The 20,614-nt window shown below is 35.7% G+C and overlaps 1 protein-coding gene across 2 annotated transcripts in view; it reads left to right on the forward strand.

The window, feature by feature from the left end:
* The window catches only part of TTC27 (tetratricopeptide repeat domain 27), an 89,888-nt gene that overhangs the window by 35,759 nt on the left and 33,515 nt on the right, over window positions 1-20,614 (forward strand). For both annotated transcript variants that reach the window (XR_005557784.1, XM_039352346.1), the window contains exons 10-11: window positions 9,010-9,123; window positions 16,474-16,569. Coding sequence is in view for 1 of the 2 variants with exons in the window: in XM_039352346.1 (XP_039208280.1) it covers window positions 9,010-9,123; window positions 16,474-16,569 (210 nt within the window). In the remaining variant the exon portion in view is untranslated. The remainder of the gene's footprint in view (window positions 1-9,009; window positions 9,124-16,473; window positions 16,570-20,614) is intronic.

A 20,614-nucleotide genomic window follows, 5' to 3' on the forward strand; every position in this document is an offset into this window, starting at 1 on the left:
ATCTCAGTGCTATTTTTTCTGGCAGCCTTGTTAACAACTGGGTGGTGAGTGCCCAAAGAGATTGTCTCAATTGCTTGTCTTTGGCCAGCTGTGAGTCATTTGATCATGAGGACCGAGTTTTTTATGGCACAAAAGCAGGATTACAACGGATTGATGTTTGATCTGGCATATGATTTTAGAATACTGAAACAGTTTGTTGTATAACATGTCTGTTTTTCAATTTTTCATCTTAGTTTACCTAACCTGCTGTGAAACTATAAGCTTATATGTCCTGTCTTGAAAATTGACATCTCACTGGGATATGTGAGACTGAATCACATATTTATTATTTTACCAAATTACCATTGGTGGTCTATCATCCATCAAATAGTCAATTATTTCAATAATTGAGCAAAATATACATAAAGTTCATCTAGGGGATATATTTCTTCATATTGAGATTTTTTTAAAAAACTGACAAATGAAAATGATGATGGGTCCACAACGTATCAATTCATCTTCCTAACTTTGTCTTTAATTCCATTACCCGTATTATTACTGTGCATCACTGAAACAAGGAATATTTTGCTAGAGCTACTGCGTGAAGTAGCAGATTTGTGTATTGTAATTCAGTGAGTGGGCAATAACTGCTTTCAACATGGGGAATAATTAGCGCAAAATTAAAATTAAGGACTTTATCATATAGGTAAGCAAACGAAGGAAGAAAAAGGTTGTTAGCTTGAATTTCCATTTCAGCACACATTTCTAATTCTTCTAATACTAGAGCCAGAAAATGGCAAATGTGGGGGGAAACAGGATATGCTAGGTAAGGAATTGATTGATTATGGGCGGTCAAATCAGTGGTGAGCCTTAGTGATAGAAGCTATGAAAATGAAAAGATAAAACTTACTTTATATCAGGAAATCTCAGATGGTTATGGCTAGTTTGTAAAATACCATAGACACGGGCATTTCTAGCTTCACACTTTGGGGGGGAAAAAGAAAAGACTTAAACCTCTTGAGATTGGTATTGGAAGAAACAATGTCTGAATAATATCTCCATTTGAATTTAATAGATGTTTGTGATAGTGTTGGGGAGATTGAACAGAGCTGAAGTTATATTAGGAAGCTTAAAGCCACAACGTTCTAGTACAAAATTAGATTTAAATAGTGACAAAATTATTATGCTTAGTTTGAGGGCTTTTCTTGGCAGTTTCCTGAAAAGCACTGAATTTCCTATGCAAATTCCACTGCTATTGGTTTAGAAACTAGCATATCTTATATCTAGGTCACAGTAACCTGCAAGACAGTAGAGTATATATGGTAAGGGGTATGTGTTTTGTGTGGAAACACAATCTGTTTTGTCATTATATTCAGTTCGTGCCTTACTAAGGAAGAAAGTCCTTTCCACCGGATTTATAGACCCATTTAGTATTTATATGTTATCACCGAGAAAAATTACATGGATTTAACCATGGATTCATCAGAAGTGGTACTTCAGTTAAAGGGGAACTTTACTTTTCACAGTAAATAAAAATAAAAACTTTCATGGAAATCAATATATTGTAAATCATAGTTGCATAGCTATTGTGTGTTGGTGCCCATAATGTGTTGTCAGAAAAGTACAGCTAGGAAGGCCTAATGTGCCTTTGTTATTCCCATGATCTCCCTCTAGTTCTGTTCCTTGGTCTCACAATTTCCTTTGGTACTACTTCCAGCTTATCTCAAATATGTCTCCCACCCTTTTAAATAAACTGAAACTCTCCCCTATTAAAAAACCATAGATTCCTATCACGCAAGTCCCCTTTCAATGAGACAATGGGATAAAATTATGATGATAAATAATTATAAATGCAAGGAGGAGATACGGTTTGCACTAAAAGTTTACAATTAGAGGTTTAACGTGAAATATGGCTGATTTCCTTGGAATGCATATGTGTGTAGATTTTTCCAGTTGGCTGTCTGCAAGATACACAATGAGAACCTTCTGTCTATATTTCAGAAAATACCACTTAATTTTAATAGTTTTAATATGAAACCGTTTTCTTTCTAAATGCATAGCTTCATTATTTTATCAGTAAATTCACGAAAAAATAAATCTTACATTAGAACTTGAATGGCATTCTATCAGACATTGTTGCTGTGCTGCCACCTATTATCTGAAATTCCCTGAACACTGACACTGAGAAGTTAAGCCCTTTTCATAATATTCCAAATTCCTGATTTATGGATATTGAGATGAGGCATTCAGAAATACATACTCATGTACTATTATGTGGTATGGAAGCTTATCTACGTGCCTGGTTTTAGGACTTAGTTCAAGCTAAATACCTAATTGAGCATAAGGACAGTGTTTGAATCAAATAAAATTGAAACAGTTTTCAACACCAGGCAAAATAAATAATATGTTTGGAATAAGGTACATATGAGCAGCATGACTCTCTTCCAGTTGAAGTGAAAAGGAAAGTCCTGTTTTATATTTAATTCATTACTAAAAACCATTTTTAAGGCAAAATAGTAAAGCAGGCTCTTTTTTATGTAAAAAAAGCTAATTGCATATCCCTTTTGATTAAGTAAATATTTGATTAAGTAGATAAGTATTGAAATCTGTTCAAATATGTCCATTCTTAGTAGTCTAGTTTTTGTACTAGTTAGCTGACAAATAAAATAAAAATACTTGCAGTGGTTCTTTAGCTTCATAAATGGGGTATGGATCTGGCTGCCTAGGAAGGATTTTAGAAGTCCTTGAAAGAAAACATCCTAATGATTATTGAAATAAGCAATGATTATTTCAAAGATTATCAATAGTAATAAAGTTTCTGAGCTTGACTTCTGCTGAGTTCATGGCCACATTCATTGAGTTTTCTTGGCAATAGTACAGAAGTATTTGTCATTGCCTTCTCCCTCGTTGTTTTAAATAGTGAGCCGAATAATGAATCTGTACAATCTGTACATAAGAACAAAGGCATCTATCTACTTATAAACTAGGAGTAATTCAGCATCATTTTGAAAAGTTCTGTGTTGGAGTGGGATATTAGATGCATGTTGGAAGATCCGTACACTTACTCAGTGAATTATAATGAAAAATACTTGGCTGCCATAAATTTAAGATGTATATAGGTTAAGCCCATCATGGCTTACCCGTATGCATTTAAATATGGTAGCAAAAGAAAGCCATCTCAAAAGGCTTGGGTTTGTTTGTTTTAAAAACCGACACAAACAAATCAGTATTTATATTTTGATTTTAACCACCCACTGAACATAAAATGGGAGTGATCAGAACTCTCCACCACCGGGCTAAAGGTTTGCCTACTAGCAAAGAGCAAAAATAAAAAGAACTAAAACACCTCAAGGAAGCCCTCAGAACCTGTGGCAATCCCAACTGGGCCTTTATCAAATCCAGAAAAAGATCCAGCAGGAGCTACTCCATAGTAGACAAAGAAGAGAACAACAAGCAAAGCAACGTTCTCATTCCATACATTGCAGGAATATCTGAAAAGCTCAGGAGGATTTTCAACCAACACAACATATGTGCACACATTAAACCCAAGAACAATGTGATATATGCAGTGCAGTGCAATGAGAATGTGCAGATCTGAACATTGGGAAAACAAAACAACCACTTCACAAACGCATGGCACAACATAGGAGAACAAATCCATCAAAACAAAATTCAGCAGTCATCTGCATCTGAAAGACAAAGGTCATTCTTTTGAAAATAGCAAAGTTCACATTCTGGACAGAGAGGACCACTGGTTTGAAAGAGGGGTCAAAGAGATCATCTATGTTAAAATTGAACAATTCTCTCTCAACAAAAAGGGAGGGATAAGATACCATCTGTCTCCTGTTTGCAACACAATCCTTTCAGCAGTCCCAAGAAGGTTCCACACCCATTTGCACTTTGATTCAGGTGACCCTGAGGGTGTAGATAAACCCCCCTCAGTGGCCCTCAGAGCTAACTTGACAGTCTAACAACCGACCTTCAGAATAGTAACAACCAGAAGACGGCAAAGAAAATAAATCCTTCCATACTCCACCATTCAGTCAGAACTGAAGAGGCTTCTTGGATGAGAAGCAAAATGTTTTCAAAAAAAAAAAAAAAACCAAGAAAGTCCAGTCATCTTTTAAACAAACTGACATTTGGCACATTTGCTACGATTAAAAGCAGAAGCAGAACAAGCAAGGTTTGGATCTCTTCTGTGACTGCAAATATGCAGGTACTAACTAGTCAGAAGGGAAATTTTATTTAATTCTAATCATTTGTCATTCTTCTATATGGGTTCAATCAAGACTTTTTTTTTCCCAAGGATCCACATTTTTAAAAAATGTATACCCAAGTATGGTCAGTTAATTATTCATCTATGCATAGAACAATGATTTTGCTTCCTGGACACTTTGGGGTGTATGTTACAGATTTTTGGCTGCATGAAAATAATCTGTAATTTACCATTTTACCACATACCATTTTATAGAAATCTTCTGTTTTTACACAATGGCAATGTAGGGGGTACCCATAGACTATGTTGCACATGTGAAAGAAACATACGAAAATATAGAATTGTTGTTGAAGCACATCCTGTACAACTGGAATATCTGCAGAGATCCAAAAGTAGTGACTCGAAATAAAGAATAAGCAAGCAGTGAAAAATGGTTTTGCCTTCTGGAGGCTATCTCAATACTTGAGCCTGTGAAATCAGATCCTCCAAGCCTGCAAGCTACGCTCAGCTCCTTCTACCACTCCACCATCTAACAAGCTACAGTCCTTTTTTAACAGATTATGGTTCTACTCAATGGTACATTCCTCTGAGCTTGAGTCTTTTTCATCCAATTCAGGGTGGTGGCGGTTGCGTGGATGGAAAATTACCTTGAGATTCTCACACTTGCAGAGACCCTGAATCTTGTTTCTGTACAGAGTGGAGAGCAGATTTCTTAACTCTGTAATACGCAATGGATACTGGACTGTCCCCACAAGGCAACATGTCTCGCACAGGAACAATAGTTTTCACAAAATGTGCCATTTTACTCAGCAGAACCCTCCCTTACACATCCTCAGCTTGTTCATTATTACTAAAGACAGTTGCAGGATGCTCAGAAATTGATCGGATATACTGAGCCCTAAATTATGTGCTTCTTCATCTTCACACTGGAGGGAGTAGCAGGCAGGGAGAGGATGACCATATAGGGTAAGAAAGCTGTAGGTCATTGGGAAATGGAGTGGGATCAGTATCAGATCTGCATATTTGTGAAATGTGGCATGCTCAAAACATCAGGTCAAAACCCACAGATACGTGAAGCTGAATATTGTGAATAATGAGTTCAAGTCTATTTATCAACCATAGATTCAGGAAACCTGTGTGTATACACCATTTTCATTTGGATAAGTTTACAAATGGAACTGTTTATTGAAAAAATTGCCTTTAAAAAAACAAATAGGTTGTTAATCTGAAAATACTAGAAATACGTATTTTCTATCTATGTAGATGCAGATATTTTTAAACAGTTCCTCTTGGACATTTTTTTTTTTTTTTTTTTTTGCAGTCCTGGAATAGCAAGGCTCTTTAGTCTAATCCAGTGAGGCAATTCTTATGATTTATTTTTAATGATGTAATGTTAGAAGTCTGGCACAGTGGCTATAAGATTAGATAAAGCAAAATCTGGAAAAGCACTGTTTCTAATTAAACTGTCCCTTTGTGCAGATTAGGCTGGAGACTTAGCCTGTGTTTGCTTTTTAGCATTGAACAAGCCAGTTGTAGCAAATTGCATGCAGCTCCTGCTGTATAAAAAAGCTGTTTCAATAGTGCAGGAGCATGGCTTTAGAGGCAGAAATAGCAGCACAGTCTGATTGAATGTTAGCAGCATTTATCTTGGGGAAAAAAAGAAGATTGAAGAATGCCCTTTTTCATCTAGCACTGATATCATTAAGACTTGCTTTGCTACACTACAACAATCGTGAGTTCTAGGAGAACCTACTGAAAAGAGCTGTTCTGATTTATAATCCTTGCAGGAAAAATGATAAAATTGTTATCTATAATATTTTCTAATAAACATGGACCTTAGGCTGCTGTCTTGTTTGATTAATTTAGTTAAATTGTGTCAATCTCGTAGAAGTCAGAACTAGGGCTAATTACATATTTTCTCCATGGCTCTATCATATTTCTATTAACTATCTGAATGGAACCAATAAAGGAGATATATTTGTAGCTCAGGGCTGATATGAGAGGACTTTGGTCCTCTCTGAGCTTGGTTGTTTTCTTGCAGATGCTTCATTACTCAAACTAGGTAACATCATCAGTGCTGAATGAAGCTCAAATTTTCACTTCATTCCATCTTTTAAAATGTCGAATTTTCTTATTATATTAAATTATATCTGTTAACAATACAAAAGCCCAAATTATAGTATTTAATATTCATTCCCTTCTACTTTATTTCCAGATGTATCTTATGAAATAGTATATTGCTATGCATTCACAAATTAGCTCTGAAGACGTAAATCTTTAACTAATGGCAATTGCTGTATTCATTTCTGAAGAATGTATAAAATCTGTATCGTTAGTGGAAATACCAAATTCCCATATTCTTAGAATAGAATGGTGCTGGAAGTGACCATGGAGGTCTTCTAGTCCAGCCCCCTGCTCAAGAAGGAGAACCTATACCATTTCAGACAAGTGACTGTCTAGTCCAGGGGTAGGCAACCTTGGCTCTTTTATGACTCGTGGACTTCAACTCCCCAAATTCCTGAGTCAGCCATGCTGGCCCAGGAATTCTGGGAGTTGAAGTCCACGAGTCATAGAAGAGTCAAGGTTGCCTACCCCTGGTCTAGTCTCTTCTTAATATTTATTTCCAAAGCTCTTACATGTGAGTTCTTCGGTAATGTAAATTAATTTTTTTAAAAAATAATTTACTCTAACCTAAAGATAGTTAAAGTAATAGAAGAACGGTATGTATATTTTCAGTATTTATATACTATCCAATAATAAATGTTCCTTAAATAATTTAGAACCACGATAACTTGCTCAGGACAAAAGAAAAAGTCTAGGGAAATAGGAAATATCCTGGGAATCCAGAGAGGCTATGGAGAGCTCTCTTATTTGTTTTGTCTTTTGATCAGTTAATGTTTCGTGACTGCTCATAGCAACTATGGCTACCATTTTGTGAATGAAACCTGCTCTCATAATTCCAGTTACATTTCCCAGTTTAGTCTGCAAAGCATTTTAAATATTTAGTTGAAGAGGATACACACTGCTGGAAGACTAAAAGTTGATAGAAAGTCATACAGCCTTGATAGAATGATATAATGGTGTAACTTCAGCTGAATCCCTGGATTGAGCTTAACCACTAGAGAGCAGTAGGCAGCAACAAACAACCAGCCATTGATACATAGATTGTTGAGAACATTCTATGGTCCAGCACACAATCCTTTCTGTTTACAGAGAGAAAGAGAGAGAAAGAAGCAGAACATTTATGATGTACAGAAGATGGTCTATTTTAAAAAGTCTTATTTTTCTAAAAAAAAAAAGGTGCCTAATTCCAAATAAAAGAAAAGTTATTAAAGTTAGATTAAAGATACATCCATTGAGGCTAGATTCCAAAATCAGTAATTGCATCGCAGTATAGATACCTATTTCCTCAATTCCAGAGCACCGTTGTTGTGATAAAGCTGGGAAGTCTTGATCTACTTTGAATCTGGCAGTGGCAGAGAATGTATACATTCCAGAATGCCCTCTGGGATCCTACAAGATTTAAGATACAAAATATCTTAAATATTCCCAGTTTTAACAATCGTTTGGGGAAAAGAACAATCTGGAGCTTGTAGGATTAACTTCTTCGTGACTGATGGGTTTGGCCAGTAAATTCTTCCTCAGTATAGATGCATGTAAAGATGAATAGGATTAGTTTTCCAGATGAAATAATTCATAATAATCTTCTCTTATTCATTAACAGAGGCCTCTGCCTCTACTTGATATGTTAACTTGGCTGTCATCCTGCTGTCTAGATTAATACTTCTCTACCTCTTACAAAGTCTGTTAAAAGATAATTAGAAGGCCTAAACCAGTCTAGATACATGATCATATATTTTCCCTTTTTAAAAAGTTGAAAAGTTTGAAATAATTTTTCAAGACTTTCCTGTTCCATCCATCAGAATCCTGGCATGGCAATCAAATATAGTGCACATTATCCTCCAGACTTATTCTGACCATAAAACTAGCACAATAAGACTTGCACAAGATACGTGAAAGGATGCAGTCTGCGGCTATTGTTGATTGCTATAATGTTTTAAATATTAAATGAAGGATATAATATAATAATTCAACGAATGCAATAAATATTGGGTAGACTTTTATTTCAAATTTTTACAGTATAATAGATAGATCTCTGTGTGATACAGCAACTATCATAGTTCTGGGTCAGTAAAAACACCAAGCCATCTATCTTCAGATAGATTTTAGCGTCGTATTTCATGGGAGTGTTAAAGTGCTTTTGAGAAAATCACTAGAATGTCAAAAAGTATGAACAAAATGCCTCTTGTGCATTGTGGCTTTTCTTGCCTTTTCTATTTGGATCTTTATGTCAAGACTTGGATGCCATGTAAAAAGAAGTTCACCAAAAATTTTGAGGTTGAGAGAATGGAACCTTACTGGAACAGAAATGCCTTTCCCATTTCTGTACACCAAACCAGTGCAATTCTGAAACATTATTTTGAACATTTGGTTTGCTGCTTTTTTGTCAATAATACATGGAATCCAATACTCTTAATTTTTCTTTTAGTAATTTAAATAGGAAAAAACTGGGTAAAAACTGGTTACACTTTTGGCATTGTAGATAGTTCATCCTCATCATTCTCATACAAATGGATGGTTGTAATGTTGCTGTAAACTGAATTGATAGCATTGATATAGGTCTTTCAACTCTAACTATTTATTGAAAATAATTATAGTTTACTGTAGGAGTAAGTGCACAGAGCAATATGCTGAAATACATTTTTTTCTTTAAAAAATGAATAAAAGAATACTTATTCTTTCCTTTTTCTCAGTATCTGCTCTCACAACCAAAGTTCTGGGCAATCCAAACTTCTGCTCTTCTTCTGCGGACAAAACTTGAAAAAGGAAGTATTCGTCGAATGGAACGGGCAATGAAGCAGACTCAGGTAACATTTTTCTTGGTTTCTTTTCTTCTCCAAACTGTTAACCTTAGTATCCAAAGTTTATTCAGATTCATCATCAACTTGGTCAATCAGCAGTAATAGAAGTTTCAGTTTAACATATTTGTATAGCAGCAAATTGGTGAGCACAGTTTTGTTGATTCTCTGACTTCTGTGGTTCTACATTGGGATAGGAAACATTGCTAGAATGTTTTAATAGATCCTTGTCTTCTGATCAGAATAACTCATTTTTTGAACCCACTTCAGAAGTGAGACTACTTCTAAAGTAGCTGAGGCCCTGATCTGCAGAGGAAGTGGGACCCAAAAAATCATACTGTAGTGAATATTGCAAAGTATAAGAGTAGAAATGAGCAAGGTTTGGATCCCCACTGATGTGTTCCCAGTATTTCAATGAAGTAAAATTAACCACTGAGAAATCCTTCATTGACAAATACCTGAGCCACCATCCGATTCCTTGAATGAAAAACTTGTAATGAAGAATTTTGAGAGGGTGCCAGCAGTTTAACATTTGCAACCTACGCTAGCCAATTTTTTTTAATCAGCCACAGCTGGCTCTTTCTTGTGGCTTCTTCAAAGGAGAAATGATGTTGTGATTAAGCTGACTTATATCATAATTTATTTTCAATGTATCGTTTAAATGAGTCATTTGAAATGTGTATTTGACTGAAGATAGCATTTGTATTTAGACTGGAATAAAAAATCCTAGCTAAAGATACTCAGCTGCTTTAACTGTTCTCCATAGGACTTGGTTTCTAGACTTCTCACCATCTTGGTAGCTTCCTTGTTCCAGTTAAACCAGACTGTGGTGTCCAGGACTGGACACAGTATTCCAAGTAGGGCTTGACTAAGGCAGAGATTGTGAGATAATTATTCCCTGTGAACCCTCAGCTTTTGTTCATACATCCCAAAATAGCATTTGTCTTTTTAGTAGCTGCATCACAAGGTTGTCTCATGTTCACTTTGCAATGTACTGAAACAATGTTTCTCACATTGATAACTTTAGGATGTGTGGACTTCAACTCCAAGAATCCTAAGTTGTCAAGGTTGAGAAATATCATACTCAAATACCCAAATCCTCTTCACCTATATTAATGCAATCCCCATCTCACCAAACTCTCTCCACTCTCCACCTCCTATTTTTGCCCTGGTTGAGTAAAGTTTTATTGTCATCTTTTCCTACAACAATCTGAAACTGACTGTCTTCTATGGACTCGTATTCAGCCTAAATACTCTGTGGGCCTTTTTGTCTTTTGCTTGTTAGAGCTCATCCAGGACTTCATACTCAGTGTAATCTTCACATTTTTTTTGTTTTTGTTTCTATTTCATCTGGTTCCCAACCCTGGCTGATTTTTTATCATGGATTTTATTTGCCTCTTTTAGTTGTGAACTGGCTGTCATTCTTCCCTGTATTGCTCTGGCCATCTTACACTTTGCATTAATTCACCCACTAACATGATTGTCCATAAAACTATGCTATAATTATCATATGTTGTCATCATACCCAGCTTCTCCCTTCCTCTTTAATATGGATATACATCTTAATTACCAATTGTACTTTATATGATAGCTTCCCTAAAGGTGTAAAGATTTAGCATATAGTAGGACAGTAAGAATCAGGAAGAGAGCTATTTTTTTCATAATAAACTTGGATGCTGTTTCTACTAGAGAAGTCCCTATGAAATATTACTTTCATAATTTGAATACATATTTTATTTTAAGTAGTTTTCCTTTTCTATTTTATCCACTTAATGTTAGCCAATAATTAAATCATATCCCTTAACAAAACAGCATTGTGTTCTTGTATTCTCTTTATTATCACATTCTTGTTCTGTTTCAGCAGAGGAGAGGCAGATAATGCCAATATTTTGCTCTCCAGGAAATTTTTGAAAGCACAATTTTGTCTTTTTCTTGACAGTCTTGATTAGAAGACCTTTGGGGTTAACAACTTAGGCTAAACGATTCCTTCAGACATCAGGAATCTGTTGCTTTTAAAATGTGAACAGTGTTGACATCAGCAGACAAGATACCAAATAAAGTATCATATGCAGCTTATTCTGTGATTAATACTGAGGAACTGTAGGATTTCTTGAACTGGAAAGTTCATCAACGTTCTCTTTGCTCCTTCAAGATTGTCCATAAAAGTCTTGATAACTTTCTAGCCATGACTAATGTGATTATGGTGATTCACTTTTGTATATAGTTTAATTCATTCATATGCTTTAAGTAGTACTTTTTCATCCTATGCACTTGGCAAAGGATTCCAACATACTTTTTATTTCCACTACTATAGTATTTTTAAACAAGGCATGCTTCTTAATCACATGGTTGACTTCTAAGAGACCCCCTGTGCCTGATCCTTTAATATGTCCTAGGGTGTAGGCCATGTTAAGATCAACATGGAAGGAAGAAGCTAAAGCTGATTGCAGTTTTATATAGCTTTTACTAGGAGAAATCAGTTAAAGAAATAGGAAGGAAAGATAATTTCTGAATATGGTTTTCAATAACAAGTCTAGTAAAGTTTTCAAAACCACAGCTAGAGTTGGGACTCGGAAGGCAATATTCCCTTAAGCCAGGGTGTCAAACTGCTGGCCCGTGGGCTGGATGCGTCATGGCAAAACCATGCCCACCCCATTGCAGGCAATGGAAAAAAAGTCATGATACGTCACGACATGTCACATGACATTGCAAGTTTGACACCCCTGCCTTAAGCCCTACAAAATTCTGAATTTTTGGAGCCATGCAATACAGATGTTTAGTGATCAGAGGTTAAATTTATTATAATTTTGGTCAGAATAGAATTGATTTATTGTATTATAGGCATTTTAAAAAAATTGTGTATCTTCTTCCATGCCCTTTAAGCATATAATTGAAGGACTTCAATCTCAGTCAATCGTTCCGACATTTTTTTTTTTTTTTTGTCATTGCAACTTCACTATTTAATATTCTATATTGCTAATCTGTACCCTAGGCAGTATCTGCATTGCATTCATATTAGAGATCTTTACACGATATGGGATATGAAGCTCCATTTTCCAAGCACACATTCAGCCATACTTTGAATTCATTGGGATTTGTTAGGAACTTGCAGTCTAGCCATCTGCAAGGTAGTGTTATTGTCAGATTGCTAATATTGGTGCTAAGGTTGTTGTTGTTCCCAAACATCCTTGGAAAAACTTCATCTGTATTTGCAGAAACCAGTTACAATTACATACATCAGACTGGCTTTTAATCTGTTTTTGCTTACATGTATTGTAGTATTTCGGGTAAAGCACAATATAGTTGTCCCTTTTGGAAAAAACAGTTTTTGTTTTTTGTAATAGCTGATCTTCTGCTACCGACATTTCAGAAAGCTGTTTCTAGTTATCAGGAGCAAACTTTTATATGAGGAGCTGGATAATTAAGCTGTCTGAATCCAAAAAGATTTATTGAGTGCTTAAATTTTGGGGCAATTATCAGACTGGCTGCCAAGTAAGAGAGCTGGTAATTGGATATACCATTTTAATGACAGCTTCTTGCTTTACAAACTAAAAGCAAAATTGTTTCCTTTAATTTATATGTATTTTTGCATAATAGTTGCACATGAAGGGAAACTTAGGGGGTGAGCAATCATCAAGCTTGGGCAAAAGACAAGATTTCAGGTTTATTTAATTTTATATAGTAATATGTTGAAATATATATATGGAAGAAGAATGTCCCAAAAGCAGGACCAGAATATTGTAAATGAATTACTGTAAGAGGTAGTTCTCACAAGATTGTGTAGTACACAATCTGAAGTACACAATGTAGAGCATTATCTTATTAGCATAAGAGATAAGTGTGACTATTTGATACTTTTGGCATTCTTTTGTACTGCTTATTTTTGCCATTGGAATAGTAATTGACTTTTTCCAATCCTTTGACTAATTCTGTATTTTTACAGCTGCTTATACGCTGCATGTATTATTTTAATTGTATCATTTAGTAAGTGTTAAAAAATTCTGTTGGCAGTTCATCAATTCCCGTAGCTTCATTTTTAGCAATATTTTCTAGGGGCTTTTTAACTTTAATTATCAAAATATCTGGCATGGGTATTTGATCAAAACCTTTATAAGTACCATCAATTTGGAGATAGTTTTTCTATAGTTTTTGCAAATACTTGGATTACCCCTCTTTATATCTTTCTCCAATTAATCTTGGTTTTCTTTATCTTTTAGTTTTACCCACATTTGCACAAAAACATTCAGCATTTAGTTGAGCAAAATTTCCTCTCTTTCAACACCTAGATTGGGGAACATTGTTTAAAATTAGGGAACTTAAGAGAATGTTAGGTTTGTTATTTCTCAAATCCTAGCATTCTATGAGGCAAAAGGATCATTTAAGTTTAAATTGTTATCAGGTTTCCTTGAGATTTAACGGTTAAAAACCTCCTAAATGATACATTTAAATGATCCTCTTGCTAACTAATTTTCAACAATGTTCCCCAACCAATTTTATTAGAGATCAAACATGTCAAACTGTTTCTGCCTGTTTTTCTTTACCTTTCCCTCAAACAGGCATAGAACATTGCCTTAGGCCATGGGTAGGCAACCTTGGCTCTTTTATGACTCGTGGACTTCAATTCCCAGAATTCCTGAGCCAGACACCCTGAAGAGACAAGCCAGTGCTGTGGCTCCTGAGTAACCAGATGTGAAGTGCATATTTTTACAGCACCCTCTTTGTGTATGTGTGAGAGAGAGAGGGAGAGAGGGAGAGAGAGAGAGAGAGAGAGAGAGAGAGAGAGAGAGAGAGAGAGAGAGAGAGAGAGAGAGACACTATTCCTTTAGACCAGGGGTAGGCAACCTTGGCTCTTTCATGACCCGTGGACTTCAGGAATTCTGGGAGTTGAAGTCCACGAGTCATAAAAGAGCCAAGGTTGCCTACCTCTGCCTTAGGGCTTAGGCAGAGTCAAAAAACTGACCAATCTTACTCAATTTTGTATATGTGTGTTGACTGCAGCTTTCCCTACTTTCAAGTGGGATATGAGGCAGACAGAACCTGAAATGTTTTGTATGCAAGTACATGTTCTGCCACTAAGGATCTCTCTGGGATCCCCAGGAAAATCTTTGAGAGGATTTGCAAATAAGAAAAGGAGCTTTTTTTGCAGGGAGAGTCTTCAGTTGATAAAACTTTGTATGCAGTCCAAGATGTGTATATAAGGGGCACTAATTTGTCATATCCATGTGGAATTCTAAAGTACTTCGAGGTAATTTCCTCTGATGCTAGGTTTATTAATTCAGTTTTCTACTTAATGTCCACTAGATTTGTTGGACTACAATTCCCATAACTTTCAGCAAATGCATCTGCTAGTGTCAGGTTGTGCATGGCTGTAATAGTTGATAAAGCACACACTGAAACAAACAGAGGAATTATTTTCAGATGATAAACTTAAGATAAGAAATGCTTTCATTAAAAAAATTTGTCCGATGGTCTCACATACTGCTCTTCAGCGGAAGTGAACGCTAATATCCTTAGGATAAAGGACAGCATGTTAATATGCATCACTTATTATTTATTACTTGATTGATTTATATATATTAACTATAAATTATGAGATATACTTTCTAGACTAGATTTCCATCCCCTTGAAGATGCCTTCAATAAATGTTTCCATCATCCTAAAGTGGAGCATTAGGAATTAGAGTTGAATATATCAAGAAAGGATATGGATATGGCTTACAGACAAAGTGAAATATGAAAATTAAATTAGAAGGACATAGAGATAGCTAATGTCTTTTCAGAAGACATTATCATGGCTCCGTAGCTACTTAGTGTTTCCCACGCTGCCTAAATCGAGTAGATATTGAAATCCAAAAATCTGAGGGATAAAAGAAGCCTGCCACTAGGGAATTAAATTAAAATTAAATAAATTTAATTTTCATTTATAAAAAATGAATCTTTCTGAATAGAATTTTATTCAGTGACTGATACCTTTAAATATCAAATCAAATCTTTATTTTGATCAAACACCAGCATAAGGAGGGTGGAATACAGTAAACTAAAATGCATATAAAATACATCAGTTAAAACAATAACTATACAAAGCTAAAATATATTAAACAGAAGTATTTATAAAAAACAAAGTCTAAAAAGAGGGTAGGAGCATTAGATAGGTGTAGGGCAAGCATGTCAAACTCATGACGTCGCACAACGTATCGAGATTTTTTTCCCATTGCCAGCAATGGGGTGGGTGCGGTTTTGATGTGATGCATCCGGTCCGTGAGCCGACAGTTTGACATGCCTGGTGTAGGGAAATCTTCCTGTATGGCCTTTAAGGACAGCTGAGGGGAGGGTATAATATTGTTCCAAAGTAAAGGCACTGTAGTTAGGAACTTCTACCTTCAAGAACAAAATTTGTCCATGATGGTGATAAAATGGACTGTTACAGAATCTCCACTTTCTCTCATCTTCTGTTAGTACAGAAAAAAGATACAGGTAGTCCTCAACCTACGACCACAAATTGAGCCCAACATTTCTGTTGCTAAGCAAAACAGTTGTTAAATGAGTTTTGACCCATTTTACAACCCTTGTCATAGTTGTTAAGTGAATCACTGCAGTTGTTAAGTGAGTAACACGGCTGTTAAGTGAAACTGGCTTCCCCATCGATTTTGCTCGTCAGAAGGTCGTAGACCTGGAACATTGGGGTCACATGACCCTGGAACATTGCAATATGAGTCAGTTCCCAATTTTGATCACGTGACCATGGGGGTGTGTGTGCTGAAATGGTCATAAGTGTAACTTTGAATAGTCATTATATAAACTATTATAAGTCAAGGACTGCCTATACATCTGCGACCTAGCTCTCTGTGTCTATGAAGTGGTCTGTTATTTCATAGGCTTTTTGAGATTTTGACATTTACAGTGGCATCTTATACGTCATATTTATTTGTTTTATTTTATTTATCAGATTTTTATCCCATCTTTATTATTTGTAAATAACTCAAGGCAGCAAACATGTATAAAACTCCTTCCTTCTCCTCTCCTCCTCCTTTCCCCACAACAACTCTGTGAGGTGGATTGGATTGAGAAAGATAGCGACTGGTTCAGAGTCATTCAGCTGGCTTTCATGCCTAAGGTAGGTCTGGAACTCACAATCTCCTGGTTTCTAGGCCAGCACCTTAAGCCCTACACCAAACCAGCCCTCCAGTTTGTTCTTATATTTATTGCTCTTATATTGGTTTGGAAACATTGTTTGATGTATTTAGGCTTTCTATGTAAGTAGCTTTAAGCAGATAATGCTATTTTGTTCAGTTGTTGTGTTAGGCAGATCCTATTAAAATGTTATATTGCATTACATATTTAAATATTTTGGATTTTCAGGCACTTGCAGACCAATTTGAAGAGAAAACAACATCAGTTTGTGAACGTATGAAGATATTTTACAGTTGCCAAGTTCCTCCACACTGGGCCATTCAGGTATAAAACAATTGATTTGTAGATATCATTTTTATGAAGCATGAAAGATGCTGAAATAGAAAATTTTCTCCTATTGTATTTTTATACGAAATACTATAGCAGATCTATTTACTTGGCTTATTATATAAAAATAGTACGCTTCTGTATTAATACAGTGCATTCCAGCTGGCAATGTTTTTAAACTGTGCATTAACAACATTACCAAATGTCACCACACCAAATATAATTGTAATTGGTCAAAATCTTGGTCAGTTGTCAAGAGATTGGCCAAGAGATTTCCTTGAAATTTGACCTTAATTTTTCCAACACATTTGTCTGTCTTTGACGCACAAGAAACCATTTTTGCATTCTTTTTGTTTTAAAATCCTTCAGAAATCTTTCCAGTTCACAAAACCCAGTGTGGTTTTCACTTTGATTTTTTTTCCCTCTATGCCAAACCAATTTTGTGAGCCCTATTGGTGATTTATTATTGACAGTGGTTGATGTGCTGTCTTAAGTAGTACAGCCTTTGCATATATTTCTCTCATATTTACCCTTGAAAACTGTTACATATAAATCATAGATACAATTTGCTGCTGTGGAGGACTATGTCTTCTCATGCTGACCTTCGTAAGCAGGCTCTTCTCTGTCCCTTCTTGTAGCCTCCCAGAAGCCCAAGAAGAAAATACAAAAAAGCCCAGGAAAGGACTAGCAAAAATCTTGTCAGCAGCATCCATTAGGACTTCTGGCTATGATCCATTTATCTTACTCATCTTGGTGTTTCTTTTGTCTTCAGAAATCCTGTCTTGACAGTCTGCCTGTTTCTTACTCGTCAGCCCATAGTTTTTCCTTGATCTTGGGTAAATCCTAGATCAATTATATTATTTCTAGATGTCATTCATGTACCAAAAGAGCAGCTGGAAATAATTGAAGTAAAAATGGTCATCTTGCTAGGATGCTGTATTTTAATTTATATTGTTTCTTCTTCATTTAGAATCTCTGTTTGTTTGCAAGTCTTTTACCCTGATTGGTGAAGCTAAAAGCTTTGGAAACTGTTTAGAGAATTATTTAGTCACAATTCACTTCTTTAGTTCTCTAAATTTCCATCCCACCCTCAAAAGAGCACAAAATTGTTCATGACCCAGCCTGCTTCAGAATTTTGTCCTGGATGTGCAGCTCAGAGCTAGCAAGTTCCTCAGACAGATGGAAATTTTGCAGTCCGGCAATAGAGGCTAGAATATATTGTTAGCTCTAAATAAATTACAGTTAGAGTTGTCAATTATTTTGGGGGCATTTACCTTGAATGTGGCCCTTTTCTGTTTGGAAGACAATTAATTTTATGTTGTTTTATAGGCCTGGATAAAATGTTAGTTTCTTCTCAAACTTTTAATACATCTAAAATTCACTGAGCTATGTCCAGTTGAGCTATCTGTTTTTGGTAGTGGATTTCTTCTCCACTGTTTCTAGAACAGATTTTATATGTGTGTGTGTGTGTGCGCATGCACACACACACACACAGAGTGTATGCAGTGAAGATTTCAATGAAGTCATAGCAGATGGCAGCTCCTAATCAAATTTGGCTGATTTCAAAAAAAAATTAATCATACTTGAATCTGGGTAATATCTCATGAGAGATTGAGATGAAACCTCTAAATTTAAAGCTAGGTTGGGAAGTTGAAAAAAACATCCTACAAGAAGAGTGTTCAATCACTGCTGCACTATTTCCAAACAACAATGTCCTTTTAATCACCAATTGAGGGAAGGGGCTAGCAAAGTAGGGGCATGTCAGGTTAAATTTTAAACCCTGTGCTTTATAAAGTCTCCAAAAGGTCACCCCAAAGAAGAAATGCCCATTTTAAAACTGAAATATTTATTAAGCAAGTAAAATTAAACAATTTCATTGTATGCAGTCATCTCCCAGAAGAAAAAGTGAGAAGGAGAGAGATTAAAGCGGTGTGTGTGTGTGTGTGTGTGTGTGTGTGTGTGTGTGTGTAATTCTTCAAGATAATCTGAGCTTTGAAAAGAGAGAGAGGGAGGGAGAGAGAGAGGGAGGGAGGGAAGGAGACATTGCAGGAAAATTGTACAGGACATTGTAGGAAAAAGACAGAAAAATGAACTATTGCTAATTTTATGGGCTCAGCATTTTTGTTGAAGAATTTCAATTCCAGCTGGCCTAGCAGTTTCAAAGCTGTTTGCTTTCCAGGTATTTATTCTAAAAACCCGAGAAGCTAAACATTCATTGAAGACATTGAAAACATCAAAAATATTAATTCTTTATTATTTTATTAGCTATTGCCCAACATTGTTTTAAATGTTGTTTCACTACCCATCAGAATTTGTAATTTCTTTGAGTATAACATGCAGATGTCATAAAAAAATTAGTTCTGATTTTTTTCACATTAAATAATGTAGCCCCAATAGTTGCACAGACTATAAATACTGAGGCGAATATGCTAATTTGAATCATGCTAATTTGCATTTTTTAATTTAGAAGTTTCCAGATTTCTGAAAAGATTCCATATTTCATTTTTGTGTTCTGTTTGTCAGTTGTTTTGGAGGAAAAAAGGATAAATAAGAATAAATAAACCTTAGGGGTGCAAGGGCAGGCTCAGAAAGTGGAATCAAAGACCCATAGAGAGAGTTGTAAGAGGGAAAAGAAACATATGGATTCTGGGAGAAAGGGACCTTTATAGGCCAATGTGAGTGTGCACTTTTTTGTTCCCTACTGGTCAATGGAGGACAATTCTCAGTTGGCTACTGAATAACCCATAGTTCAACAAAAGACAGGTAATGTCAAATACTTTGAAGAGGTAGGTCTTGAAATGTCAGGTTTCTCATGACCACTGAATCGGTAACGTAAGGAGATTATGGTAAATGATGAAAGTTGATTATGTTGGGATGGAAAGATTTTGCATTTAAAAAGCATTTAAGACTCTAGGGAAATTCTTAAGATGCTTCAGTACTAATCTGTTTCAAATAACTAGAGGTTGCTGTGGGAAAACTTGGCAACAGTTTTCCCACAGCGATGAACTCAAGTGTACAGTATACAGCAGCTAGATCAATTTCAGCTATATTCGGTTGTGGATTGAGGTTTCCAAGTCTGTCAGGCTCTGGAATAGCACTGAAGCTAGCATGCACATAGTCATATTGGTGAAATTTGTCTCTTGCAGCATTTTGCCCAGAATGTGTGAGTGACTATAGGAAGCTGATGTCATTTTATTTATTTGTTAAATTTATTCGCTGCCTATCTCACTGTGGGGTTACTATAGGTGGCTTACAACAATAAAAAGGGAGACATGAAAAGAGTGTAAACGAAACAGAAGTAAAATAATATAATAGTAAAATAAACAATGAAAAAGAAAACAAGAATACATCAATATGTTAGGAAAAAGATGGAAGGTGAAGAGCAGAGAGCAAGGAGGGAAGTGGAATCTGCCATCAATCCAGCAGCCACCTTCAGCATGGAATTCCCCCATTGGGTCCCCATTTGAGTCACATTGCTAAGGTGAGCTTATCAGGACAGCTCATATGGTAGATATTTTTCATTCTCATCATGCCTCAATGCTGTCTTGTTTTCCAACAATCAGCAATTGGATAAAACAGCCTACTCTAAATATATTGGGTCAATCAACTCAGTACATCTGAAGCATATCTGTTAGGAGAAGACAGATGCAAATCTTTATTAGTTATTATTTAAGAGCATATTTTGTAATAGTTAAAACAAAATGCATCATGAGCCCATGTCCTACCTGCTCTTTTGCTTTAATTTTCCTGACTGTTAATCAGATTTCCTTTGCTTTTAAAAGTCTGGATATTGAAATGGAGTAACTATTATATAAACTTGGAATTAATTCCCTCTAATGTGTTGTCCAGGATTTCATTTCAATTGTTTCATTAACTGATAGCTGGTTTACTTACATGAATTGGCCAGACTTTCTTCCCTCTGTCCCTAGTTATCCTTTCTAATTGCCTCTGAGTAAAAGATTGCATCATGGAATGTCAGTGTGACCCAGACTCTAGACAGATAGAGTCAATATTGGCCAGCATCAATGGGACTTTTTGTTGG

Source organism: Crotalus tigris, unplaced genomic scaffold (assembly GCF_016545835.1).
Source record: "Crotalus tigris isolate CLP2741 ecotype Arizona unplaced genomic scaffold, ASM1654583v1 scf7180000018420.1175843, whole genome shotgun sequence".
Lineage (NCBI taxonomy): Eukaryota > Metazoa > Chordata > Lepidosauria > Squamata > Viperidae > Crotalus > Crotalus tigris.